This window comes from Dipodomys ordii, unplaced genomic scaffold, assembly GCF_000151885.1.
Source record: "Dipodomys ordii isolate 6190 unplaced genomic scaffold, Dord_2.0 Scaffold141, whole genome shotgun sequence".
Classification (NCBI taxonomy): domain Eukaryota; kingdom Metazoa; phylum Chordata; class Mammalia; order Rodentia; family Heteromyidae; genus Dipodomys; species Dipodomys ordii.
Genome location: NW_012267357.1, coordinates 1216524 through 1230192, shown reverse-complemented (window position 1 = coordinate 1230192; position 13669 = coordinate 1216524). Strand labels below are relative to the sequence as shown.

General features: G+C 44.2%; 1 protein-coding gene across 1 annotated transcript in view; it reads right to left on the bottom strand.

Moving 5' to 3' along the window:
• Positions 1 to 13663, bottom strand: part of LOC105997171 (protein HIRA) — a 107427-nt gene extending 93764 nt beyond the window's left edge. The window contains exon 1 of the mRNA XM_013031504.1: positions 13558 to 13663. Coding sequence (XP_012886958.1) covers positions 13558 to 13594 — 37 coding nt within the window. The 5' untranslated portion in view covers positions 13595 to 13663. The remainder of the gene's footprint in view (positions 1 to 13557) is intronic.
• Between the last annotated feature and the right edge of the window lie 6 nt (positions 13664 to 13669).

The following is a 13669-nucleotide window of genomic DNA, read 5'->3' as shown; positions in this document are numbered from 1 at the left end:
ACCAGACATATAAAATCGACATGAGTTCCAGCTTTTTCAAAAAAGAACAAGAAAAGAAGAAGAAGGAGGAGGAGGAGGAGGAGGAGGAGGAGGAGATGTAATAATAGGAAAGCAGGTGCTGGTGGCTTATACCTATAATCCTAACTACTCAGGAGGCTGACACCTAAGGATCATGGTTTGACGCCAGCCCTCGAAGAACAGTCTGTAAGACTCTTATCTCCAATAAACTACTCAGAATAAGAAGTGATGCTGTGGCTCAAGTGGTAGGAGCGTTAGCCTGGAATACAGAGAGGCTTACGGGCAGTGCTTAGGCCCTGAGTTCAAGCCTGAGAACTAGCCCCCGGCCCCCTCCAAATGTTATAGATAGGACTTAACCATGAAAGAGGTAGCCCTACATTACTATGCTGTTAACTAACCAACAACATTAGTTAAGGAAACAATAAAAGAAAGGTATTAGGGCTGGGAAGATGGTTCAGTGGTAGAGTGCTTGCCTTGAATGCATGAGGCCCCGAGTTGGATTCCTCAGCACCACAAAAGCAGAAAAAGCCAGAAGTGGCACTGTAGCTCAAGTGGTAGAGCTCTAGCCTTGAGCTGAAGAGCTGAGGGACAGCGCCCAGGCCCAGAGTTCAGGACCCACGACCGGACCCAAAAAACAAAACAAAACAAACAAACAAAAAAAACACCAGAAAACTGGAAGTGGCACTGTGGCTCAAGTGGTAGAGTGCTAGGGACAGCAGCCAGGCCTAGAGTCCAAGACCCACAACGACCACTACGACCACTACCACCACTACCACCACCACCACCACCACCACCACCAACAACAACAACAACAAAGGTTGGAGCCAGACAACAGTGGCTTACACATGTAACCCTAGCTACTCACGAAGCTAAGATCCAGAGGACTGTGGTTTGCACAAGCCCAGGCAGGCAAATCCAAAGCACACTATTTGCAATTAAGCAACATAATTCCAGACTGGAGGTATCAGTGGCAGAAGAACACCAGTTGTGAGAGAAAAGCTAAGCAAGAGTGCAAGGTCCTGAGTTCAAGCCCAAGTCTTAACACAGAAAAACGAAAAAGTGTTGGAATTGTTCACTATCTTGACTGTGACAGATAGATGAATATATACAGGTGATAAAATTATACTATACTGAACACACACAACACACATATACACAAATGAACAGAGATAACACTAGGGAATCTGAGTAAGACAGGCAGATTGTTTTGATGTCAATGTAATATTACAAAAAATGTTATTCAGAAAATAAACAAAATGCATAAAGGATTTTGCTATATGTCATCTCCTTTTCCAAGTCTGTCATATCCATGATCTGCTCAGCACAGTCAAGATCATCCTTAAAAAGGGGGAAGCCAACAGGCTCTGCACAATAGTTATACCATACACACATAAACTAGGGCTTTTCTACCCTCAGCACCTGCCCACCACCACTTAAGTTCTGGTCCTGGATGCAGGCACATTCCTGCCCCTTGGTTTTGTAGTGTTCTCCATCTCTCAAAGCCCAGAAAGCTCTTCTGCCAGACATAGAGAATAACTCCCTTCTCCACACCCTCTTCAAGTCTTTCTAAATGTCAACCTCTCATAAGTTGCTTATACTACTGTAAAGACCCTACCTTAGAGATTCTACTTAAAAATGTTTCCTATTGGGCACTAGTGGCTCATATCTGTAATCCTAGCTACTCAGGAGACTGAGATTTGAAGACCACAGTTTAAAGGCAGCCCAGGCAGAAAGAAAGTCTGTGAGACTCTTACCTCCACTTAACTACCAGAAAACTTGGAAAAGAAGCTGTGGCTCAAGTGATGGAACACTATCCTTGAGCAAAAAGCCCAGGGACAGTGCCCAGGTCCTGAGTTCAAGGACCGATACACTGACATTGACACTTACTCTCCTGCTCTCTCTCTCCCCCCCCCCCCCCCACTTCCTAGCAAGGTGCTGATGCCTGTAAGCATATCTATTCAAGAGGCTGAGATCTGAGGATCAATGTTTGAAAACAGCCCAGCAGATAAGTCCATGTGATTCTTATCTCCAATTAACCACCAAAAAGCTCAAAGTAGAGTTGTGCCTCAAGTGGCAGAACACTATCCTTGAGTGGAAAAGCTAAGCATGAGGCCCTGAATTCAAGCCCCCCACACACGTACAAAAAATAGTATTATTTCCTACTCTCAGCACTTGGGAGACTAAAGTAGGAGGATCATGAGTTGGAGGCCAGCCTGAGCTACAAGCACAAACAAAAGTATTATTTCCCCAACCTGATATGACCAATTGACCTGGTACTAACCTTTTTTTTTTTCTTTTTTTTTTGGGGAGTCCGGTCGTGGGGCCTGAACTCTGGGCCTGGGCGCTGTCCCTCAGAGATTCAGCTCAAGGCTAGTGCTCTACCACTTGAGCCACAGCGCCACTTCCGGCTTTTTTCTTTTTGCTTATGTGGTGCTGGGGAATCGAACCCAGGACCTCAGGCATGCAAGGCAAGCGCTCTACCACTGAGCCACCTTCCCAGCCCTGACTTTTTTTTTCTTACCTACTTCTCCCCTCTCTCTGAGGTCTTGGTATATACCCATACCCTGAAATGTAAATCCTGGTCCCCAATTGCTTAATAATTCTGTCTAATTCACTGATTCACTTCTAGTGCCCTAGACCAGTGGCTTAGAACCTATCAGGAAGTTTGGTTTTGAATGTCTGAAGAAAAGCTCACAGTAGAGGTGTGAAATTCAAACTTCCTTTAGTGTCAAGGGTACTCTAATCTCTGGAAGGCAGGCTTCTGATACCCTGTTGTAGGGCTCAGATTTCACCAACTGCCTGCAGGTGGGAAGCACCCTTGGCTGACTCACAAAGCCACCTGCTGCTGTTATCTCTACTAGCCTCAACCACAAAAACTTCTTCCAGTCTTCCTTAGTAAGCACTATACAATGACAATTCATAGGTGTCAGGTAGCTAAGACCAAAAACATTCAACACAGGAAGGAAACTGTAGCAACCATATAACTCTTCTCTCTTCCCCCCACCCCCACCCCCCCAGTCGTGGGGCTTGAACTCAGGGCCTGGGCACTGTCCCTGAGCTGCTTCTGCTCAAAGCTAGTATTCTACCACTTGAGCCACAGCACCACTTCCAGTTTTTTGTTTTTGTGGGTACTGAGGTATTGAACCCAGAGATTCATGCATGCAGGGCAAGCACTTTACCGCTAAGCCACATTTCCAGCCCCATATGACCATTTTTGTTTCTCCCTCTCCCTCCCTCCTTCCGCCTCTTTTGGTGCCAGTCCTGAACTCAGGGCCTGGGTGCTATCCCTGAACTTCTTTTGCTTGAGGCCAGTACTCAACCATTGAGCCAGTGTCACTTCCGGCTTTTTTGGTAATTTATTGGAGACAAGAATTTCATGGACTTTCCTGCCTGGGCTGGTTTCGAACTGTGATCCTCAAATCTTAGCTTCCAGCTCTCAAGCTTCCTGAGTAGCTAGGATTACAAGTATGAACCTCTAGAGCCTGGCTACTTGATAATACTTTAATACTCTTTTTAAATCTTGATTTTCGAGAAGAGATATTCCTCAAGAGTTTTCTACAAAATGAATTTCTGTAAATCCAGTATCTTCTATCTACTTTCATTAGAAATGTAATAGGAGTGGGCACTTGTAATCCTAGCTACTCAGGAGGCTGAGATCTGAGGATCGCAGTTCGAAGCCAGCCCAGGAAAGAAAGTCCGTGAGACTCTATCTCCAATAAACCACCAGAAAAGTGGAAGTGGCACTGTGGCTCAAGTGGTAGAGTGATTGCCTTGAGCTGAAGAGCTGAGGGACAGCGCCCTGCCCCAGAGTTCAGGCACCACAACCGATCAAAAAAAAAAAAAAGTGAAAATGCACAGCACCATTTTTAGTTACTCTGACGGGCTATCAGGGATGATATACACTAAATTCACAGATGGAGATTTGGCTACGGTTTTATAGTAATTTCAGATACTTTTACCTTGTGGAGTGCAAACTACACAAAATATGTGTTTTTAAAAAGCACCAAATCATGCTAGCTGCTGGTGCCTCATGACTATTATCCTGACTACTCAAGAGGCTGAGATCTGAGGATTGTGGTTTGAAGCCAGCCCTGGAAGGGCAGTCGTTGAGATTCTAATCCCCAATTAACCACCAAAAAGCTGGAAGAGGAGCTATGACTCAAGGTAAAAAGTGTACTAACTTTGAGCAAAAAAAACTAAAGCACACCTGTCCTCTCAGCACTGAATTCAAGCTCCAGTTACTGCCACAAAATAATAAACTAAGCCAGAAGCTGATGGCTCACACTTATAATCCTAGCTATTCAGGTCTAAGGATCTGGGGATTGTAGTTCAAAGCTAGACTGGGAAGAAAAGCCCCAAGAGGCTCTTATCTCCAATTAACCACTCAAAAACCGGAAGTAGCGCTGTAGCTCAACGTGGCAGTAAACTAGTCTTCAGCAAAAGAGTTTAGGGGCTGCACTGAGGCCCTGAGTTTAAGTCCCATAACCAACAAAAGAAAAAAGAAAAAATTAATTAACAAATTAAAAAGCACCAAGCTAACCTAGTACTTGTTTCCAATTGGTCTAACAGGTCATATAAACTGTTCTTTTTTGTAGTACTGAAATTTGAATTCAAGGTCTTGTGCTTACTGAGCAAGCATCCTGCCACTTAAGCCACATGAACTTTCCCTTTTTTTTTTTCACATAAGGTCTCATGTTTTTGCCAATGCTTAGAATGTGATCCTCCTACCTCTGCCTCCTCAGTAGCTGGGATTATGGGCAAGAACCACCACACCCAGAAAAAATGACCCTAAGTAGGTTTTGGGGTTTTTTTTGTTTGTTTTTTGGCCAGCCATGGGGCTTGAACTCAGGACCTGAGTGAGCTCTTTGGCTCAAGTCTAGCAGTCTACCATCTACCACTTTGAGCCATAGCACTACTTCCAATTTTCTGGTGATTAATTAAATTGTCGGGGCTGACTTTGAACTTCGATGATCAGATCTCAGCCGCCTGAGTAGCTAGGATTACAGGCATGGCCACCAGCACCTGACTCCCAATGTAGGCTTTAAACACTCTCTCTCTCCCTCTCTCTCCCTCTCTCTCTCTCCTGGAGCCTGAAATCTGGGCGGGCCTGGGCTCTGTTCCCGAGCTCCTGGGTTTGTTTTTTTGCTATAGGCTAGTGCTCTATCACTTGAGCCATGGTGCCACTTCCAGCTTTATCTGAGTAGTTTATTGGAGATAAAACTCTCACGGACATTACTGCCCAGGATGGTTTTGAACCACGATCCTCAGATCTCAGCCTGAGTAGTTTGAATTACAGGCGTGAGCCACTGGTGTCTGGCTCCAAAGTAGTTTTAACAAATTTTCTTTTTGTATTTTTAATCTTTCCTAAAGTGAGCTTATGTTGTTTTTATTATTAGGAGAAGTATTTTAAAATTTATAAGTTAGGCTGGGAACGTGGCTCAGTGGTAGTGTGCTTGCCTAGCATGCCTGAGGCCCTGGGTTTGATTCCTCAGCACCACCTAAGCAGAAACATCTGGAAGTGGCGCTATAGCTCAAGTGGTAGAGCACTAGTCTTGAGCTAAATAGTTCAGGGACAGTGCCAGGGCACAGCGTTCAGGACCCATGACCAAAAAAATTAAATTAAATTAAAAATAATAATAAAATAAAATTTATAAGTTAAAAGCACTAAACCCAGCTATTTTTTCTTTCTTTTAACAGCTTTAGAGTTGAGCTCTAGTGTCTTCCAAAGGGAGAAGGTAAGTGAGCTCACACACATCAAACAGTTGCTGGATAATGGTCCTGTGCTAGGTCTCACTGGCTCATCCAGTCTACATTTGAATCTGAAAGCTTCCCTCTTAAATCTGCCCCTTTCAGTGTTCTTGAGCTCAGCTGACAGCAAAGCAAGTCTTTTCTAACAGAAACAATCCTGTCTTCCCTTATTCTGTCTTCCACTTTTCACCTTGTTGATTCTACCTTTCCAACAGATTCATGGAGGCATGCAAATATTCCTTATCTTGATCAAGGAATAGGTTATATGATAGAGCCTTTTGTAAAAACTCATCAAATTGTATCAGGGCATTTAATCATGTAAACTGTACCTAAAAAGAACTTATTTATGGCTGGATAAGGTGGTACATTTCTGTAATCCCAACACTCTTGAAGCTAAAGCAGATAGATCAAGAGTTTGTGGACAGTTTGGGCTACATGAGATTGTCTCAAAAACAAATCAACATTTTATTTATAGCTACTGAGTTCCATGATTAGCACTGAAAAAATTGCCTATGTTTGTATATGTAAAATATGTATAATGTATCACAGTACTACTATATTCACAATGTATCAGTTATGTAATATTCTACGTACTATACAAAATATAGTAAGTAACATACAAACCTTTTTTATAAAATGCATAAGGCATTCTTTCTGTATTATGTATTATGGTGTATTCCTTATCTATAATGTTTAGGACCATAAGTGTTTCAGATTTTACATTTTATATATATAATAAGGTGATACATAATGAGATGATCCCATCTTGGGGATGGGATCCAAGTCAAAATAGATTCATTTGTTTCATATACACACTACACACATAGTCTGAATGTAACTGTTTACAGTATACAGTATATAGTATACAGTATCATTTTGTGCATGAAACAGAATTTCTACTTCTGGCATTATGTTGGTACTCTGTATTTTGGAACATTTCAGATTTTGAGTTACATCTGCTTAGTGTGTCTCTATGTATATAGTATATACATATTATATATGGTCATTTAAATATATACTTGTCACTATTATGACCATTACTATCCTCCCTGTCCAACATGATCATCTCTTGACTGGATCATTTGATAGCCTCAAAACTGGTCTCTCAGTTCTCTCCCATGCTCCCACACTCAATCTATTCTCAGTGCATAAGGCAGAAAGACCTCCAAGCCCCAAATCAGTCCTCTGTTTCCACTGCAGAATGAATCAAAGCCTACAGCAGCCTACCAAGTGTTCTGAGTCAGTTCACTGGCAAGCACAATGACAGCCTTGCTATTCCTCAAACCAGCCAGACAAGTTCTTGTCATTTTCTCTGCCTGGAATGTCCTTTCCTTACATGGCACCATCCTCACCTCCATCTGGCCTTCCACGGGTGCCATGGGTGCACAGGTCTTCACCCTCCATGGGCAAAGCACTCTCTCCCACAAGTTCTTATCTGTCATCCCATCTACGGAGGGAAAGAGGTGGACTGTGTTCCACGTACATAGTTAAGCAAAAAGTGAGACCTTATCTTAAAAAAAAAAATTGATGCAAAAAGGGGCTTTGGGTATGGCTTAGAGGTAGAACACCTGCCTAGCAAGCTGAAAGCCATAAGTTCAAACTCCGGTTTTGCAAATAAATAAAAAGGAGGGCTGGGAAGGTGGCTCAGTGGTAGAGCCTTTGCCTTGCATGCATGAAGCTCTGGGTTCGATTCCTCAGCACCACATAAGCAAAAAGAAAAAAAGCCGGAAGTAGTGCTGTGGCTCAAGTGGTAGAGCGCTAGCCTTGAGCTGAAGAGCTGAGGGACAGTGCCAAGCCCAGAGTTCAGGCCCCATGACTGGATACCCCCCCCCAAAAAAAGAAGGAAAGAAAGAAAGAAGAAAGAAAAGGAGGGGAAAAATGATTTGGGTGCCAGTCAATCATGTGCTAGCTTCTCAGGATCTGAGGATAATGGTTTGAAGTCAGCCCAGGCAGGAAAGCCAGTAATAAATTACCCCTTACCAAAAAAAAAAGTTGGAAGTGGAGCTGTGGTTCAAGTGGTAGAATGCTAGCTTTGAGCAAAAGAAGCTCAGGACAGTGCCCAGGCTCTGAGTACAAGCCCCAGGTCTGATACACTAGTGCATGCACTTGCACTCACATGAAATGAGTTGGATGCTAAGAGGTAGAGTGTCCTGTATACAGTTTATGCTTAACAATAGGTTTGTCCTCTGCCAATGCTATCAGCACTCCATCTCAGCAGCTGTAAAACTCAAAACGTATCCCACCATTGCCCATTTGAGAACCACTGACTTAGAGCAACCCAAGTGAATCACTCCACCACTGCACTCATTTATCACCATTAGTTCCCTCCTAGACCATTTTCAGACACTGGACGGCAGTCCTTACTATGAGGGCTCCTGACTTTCTTATCCTTCCATCTAACCCATATTTCCCTGTTATGCTGATTCACCTCTTAAAATCCTCTTTGGAATAAGACAGGAGAGGGGAATCACAGACATGCATCATAAAATGTTATTAGCTATTATTATGCTATAATATTATTACTATTATTGAGAAATTTCTCAAATATCTGAAATCATGAACCAGAGGCAAAAGTTTTGGTCTTCTTCCTTGGTTAGAATAAGCTTCACTAAAGAGGTGAAAAAGAATGCTATCTTCCCAGGAGTAAGAATTCCAGAAAAAATTCCCAGGGATGAGCATTATTAAACAAACAAATTATAAACCTTGAAACAAAAAAATCTAGGGCTGAGAATGTGGCTTAATAGTAGTAGAGTGTTAGCATTCAGCAAACAAGCTGAGGGACAAGCCCAGGCCCTGAGTTCAAGGCTAACACTCTACCACCTGAGCCACAGCGCCACTTCCAGCCATTTTGCATGCATGAGGCCCTGGGTTCAATTCCTCAGCACCAAATGAGCAGAAAAAAGCCTGAAGTGGCATTATGGCTCAAGTGGTAGCGCACTAGCCCTGAGCTGAAGAGCTGAGGAACAGCTCCTGGACCCAAAGTTCAGCCCCCATGTCCAAAAACAAAACAAAAAAAAGGTAGAAAAGTTATGGGCATACAACTTCTATATACATGACAAATATTATTACCTATTATTTCATATCATAATTTACAGCAATCTTTTGCTCAAGGCTAATACGCTACCACTTGAGGTACAAGAGCCATTTCCGGCTTTTTTTTTTCCAGGCATGGGGCCTGAACTCTGGGCCTGGGTACTGTCCCTCAGCTCTTCAGCTCAAAACTAGTGCTCTACCACTTGAGCCACAGCACCACTTCCAGCTTTTTCTGCTTATGTGGTGCTGAGGAATTGAACCCAGGGCTTCATGCATGCAAGGCAAGTACTCTACCACTGAGCCACCTTCCCAGCCCATTTCTGGCTTTTTGAATAGTTTATTGGCGATGAGAGTCTCATGGACTCTTCTGCACAGGCTGGCTTCACACAGCAATCCTCAGATCTGCTTCTTGAATAGCTAGGATTACAGGCATAAGCCACCGGCACCTAGCTAAGGAAATCTTTTATATTGGGTATAGGGTGAATTGGAAGATATGACTCTTCACATTTATGCAATTTTACTAAGACCTCCAATTTTGATACATGTTTATAATCCTAGCTACTCAGGAGGCTGAGATCTGAGGATCTTGGTTCCCAGTCAGTTCAGGCAGACAAATCCAAGAAAGTCTCATCTCCAATTAACCAGCAAAGCTGGCCACAGGGTTGTGGCTCAAGTGGTAAAGTAATAGCCTTAAGTGAAAAAGCTAAGCAAGGAAGCACTTAAGCCCCAGTACCCATCCCCTAAACAAAATGATAACATTTTTTTTTTTTTTTTTGCCAGTCCTAAGGCTTGGACTTGGGGCCTGGGCACTGTCCCTGAGCTTCTTTTGCTCAAGGCTAGCACACTACCACTGGAGCCACAGAGCCAATTCTGGCATCCTCTTTTTATGTGGAACTGAGGAATAGAACCTAGGGCTTCATGCATGCTAGGCAAGCACTCTACCCACATTCCCAGTCCCAATGATAGCATCTTGAGCCCAGTTTAATTCCACATCCAAGGCAAATTTTAACGATACCAATTTATTAGTAAACAAATTTTTAGACCAGACATCTCAATTGGGGGTGCTTTTGGTTACCAGTGAACATTGGCAATATGTAGAGATGATTTTTCATTGTGACAAATATTGGTGGGCTAGGTACTCCTGACATTTAGTGGGTAGAGACCTGGGATGTTACTAAACAAACCCATAACACATTGCTCCCTCACCAAGTTATATGACCGAAAATGTCCCATAGTGCTAAGGCTGAGAAAACTTAGTTGTTGTTTTTAAAAAACAGCCAAGAAAATGAAGACCAAAGTATGACTACAATGCAACAGAATACTTTAACCTGTGCTGTTGTAGATGCCTTCTCTTTCTACTCTAAATGGATCACTTGTCACCCTGGACACAAGTACTGAGCTTTCTTTTCCTTCCCGTTTTGGATTCAGATGACAGAAACACTATGTTCATGGTGCATAAGGAGACAGGAAACAAGACTAGAGAGCAAGGAAGCCAGAAAGTGCTCCTAAAACAGCACAGCTTTTGCTTTTCAACCAAAGGAAATTCGAGTTTACTAGCTATTACCTACCATCAAGGGGCAGGCTGGAAAGCAGCTCCCATTACTCCTCACTACTAAAGACGTGCTCTGCAGTAACTCACACCAATATTATTATCCTCTAGGATAGTGAATTTTATTCTTAATAGGCCTCCTAACCACTCCATGAGACTGAGTTTGATTTTAGATTTTAAAAGGAAGAAAACTGACAAAAGAACAAGTCTAAAAAAGTTAAATCCCACTCAGCCAAAGCCTCAATGTTGTTTATTACACTTTATTTCCTAACGCACTTTATTTCTGTTCCCAGATGAACTCTACAATCATATGGTGAAGCATGTAAAGCAGATGTTTTCAAGCTCCATTCTAGTCCCATGGAGAGATTGCAGGCCCACGATTCTCCTCTACCAGGCTGCTGACTTGGTTGCAGATTCACTCATTGGTGCCTATATAATTGCTTAAGCAGCTTGACATACTTTTGCTTATTTGGCTTACAACTTTTGTCCTACAAAAGAGCTTATCAAAAAGGAAGAACTCAATCTGGGCAGTGGTGGCTCAGGCCTATAAACGTAGCTACTCAGAAGGCTGAGATATGAAGATCACAGTTCAAAGCCAGTCCAGAAAGGAAAGTCTTTAAGACTCTTATCCCCAATTAATCATCAAAAAGTCAGGAAGTGGAGCTGTGGCTCAACTGGTAGAGTGCTAGCCTTAAGCACAGAAGTTCAGGGTCAGTGCCCAGGCCCTGAGTTCAAGCCCCAGGTACCAAAAGAAAACAGGAAGAAATCAAATTAGTGAAGATAGGAAAAAGGCTGGAAAAGGCTAAACACACAAATGAATTTAGACAAATTAATTTCAATACAAAAATCCCTCTAGACTTTCACTTTCACAAACTAGTTCATAACAAAATGTTTCCTTTCCTGATCCCAAGAGTTGCAGTTTAGAATTATAACACTTCTACAAGGAAAGATGTATACTCTTTATATCAAGAAATGCTCCTCAAGATCAACAGGAGAAATAATTCAACTACAATTTTTAAGGATTTCACCAGCATAAGAGACCTAGTTGAGTCTTCATAAAATATGGAAACCTCAACTTTCTCAGTTTTTTTTTTTTTGTCGGTTATAGGGCTAAAACTCTGGTCCTGAAGCTGTCCCTCAGCTTGTTAGCTCAAGGCTAGTGCTCTACCACTTGAGCCACCATGCCAATTCCTGTTTTCTGAGTGGTTTATTGGAGATAAGAGTCTCAAGAACTTTCCTGCCCCGCTGACTATGATCAGTGATCCTCAGATCTCAGCCTCCTGAGTAGCTAGAATTACAGGCATGAGCCATCAGCATCAGGCTAGCTTTCTTAGTTTTTATCTAATACTTATCATATACTTATTACATGAAAGGTATTGCTGAGTTCAGCAGGGTATACCAAGGGGAATGAAAATAGTCACAACTGCCAAACAAGGCAAAACACAGGGACAGGCACACAACACATATGGTTGGATAACTCCATTGCCGTGGCTTCAAAAGAAAAAGGTTAAGGCCAGGTGCCAGTGACTGAGGCTGAGATCTGAGGATCACAGTGAGAAACCAGCCCAGGCAGAAAAGTCTGTGACACTTAACTCCAATAAACCACAAAAAACCCTCAAAGTGGAGCTGTGGATAAAGTGGTAAAGCGCTAGACTTGGGACAAAAGTTTGGCAACAGTTCCCAGACTCTGGGTTCAAGCCCCAAGACCAGCACTTAAAAAAAAAAAAGTTGGGTGCTGGTGGTTCATGCCTGTAATCCTAGCTACTCAGGAGGCTGAGAACTGAGGATTAGAGTTCAAAGTCAGCTCAGGCGGGAAAGTCTATAAAACTCTTATCTCCAATTAACCACCAGAAAACTCGAAGTGGAACTGTGGCTTCAAATGATAGAGCACTTGACTTGAGCAGAAAAACTCAGGAACAACGCCCAGGCCCTGGGTTCAAGCCCCGTGACCGAGAGGGGAAAAAAAAAATCGGAAAAGATGACCTGACCTGAACCCTGAAAAATGAAAACGATGTAATACAATAAATTGCAAGGAGAGCACTTCTGGCAACAACAAACACAGACAGACAGACAGACCCGTGCGCACACGCATGCACACACACGCATGCACACACACACACACACACACACACACACACACACACACACACACACACACACACACACACACACACCCGGGAGACAGATGTTAAGTTTGGTTGTAGGAGTCTAGAGTATCGTGGGGTCAAGTTGAAAATGAAAAAGCCACATGTATTAAAAAAGAAAAAAGGCCGAAGCATCTACCATTGCTTTTAAAAGAAAACTGTAGCTCCCTCTAGTTGCACTACAAAGTAGACAGTATCAGGATGACCCTTTTGCAAAAGAGGTTACCTGCCCCCTGGGGGTATTTCTGGTAATCCGGTATTGTCAGTGGAGGGAAAGGGCTCTATCTCTTTCCTTTCCCTGGGGAGCAAAGACCAACTCTTCTGCCAAAAAAGCACAACTAGGGCAAAACGGCTAGTTACCACCGACCTCAGTTTACCGGAGTGAGGGCTTAACTAGAGGGGAGGGGAACCTTTCTCCGGAGGCGATTCTTTGAGGTCACTACTGCAGAGCTAAGAAAGCGCCTTGCTCTAGGTCACATGTGCCCACTCGCCCCCAATCCTAGTTGCCCCGATGCCACTGGCAGGCACTCAAGGTGGCTTTTTCGTGGTCCTATATAGGACTTTGGTCTGAGCCTTCCCATTCCTGGACGACAGTCCCCGAATGGGGGCACTGTCAACAGCTCCAGGCCTCGGCAAAGGTAGTAACAGTTCCTCCCGCAGATCTAGGTCTCCACCGGGCCACAGGGGGATGCCGCCCTGGTTTCACACTCAGAACCATGGGAGCACATCCTGGCCAGTGCAGATGGGTGGTAAGACCTGGCCAGTGCCCAGGCGCGCGCCCAGGAGCCAGGTCGAGGCCCCTCCGCGGACTACCGGTGGGCGGGCGGCGCAGGACTCCGCGCCAATGCCTTAGGCGAAGGCGGACGTCGCTGCAAAGCACGTGCCCGGGCTCGCTGGCTTCTCGGCGCGCAGGACAAAGTCCGCTCCGGCCGGCTCCGCAGCTTGGGCACCGGGCACCAGGCACCACGGGAACGAGACCGGCAGGGCCTGCGCGCGGTTCCAACCCGACTCCAGACGCCGACCCCACTCCGGGCTCTGCCTCCCCGCGACCCCTTGCGCACTCACCATTGTGGTTGACCCAGGTTGGCTTCAGGAGCTTCATTGTTCGGCCGCCGCCGGGCTGAAGCGAGAGCCGGGTCCCTCAGCGCGCCCGGGCCATGGAGCTGCTGCCGTCGCT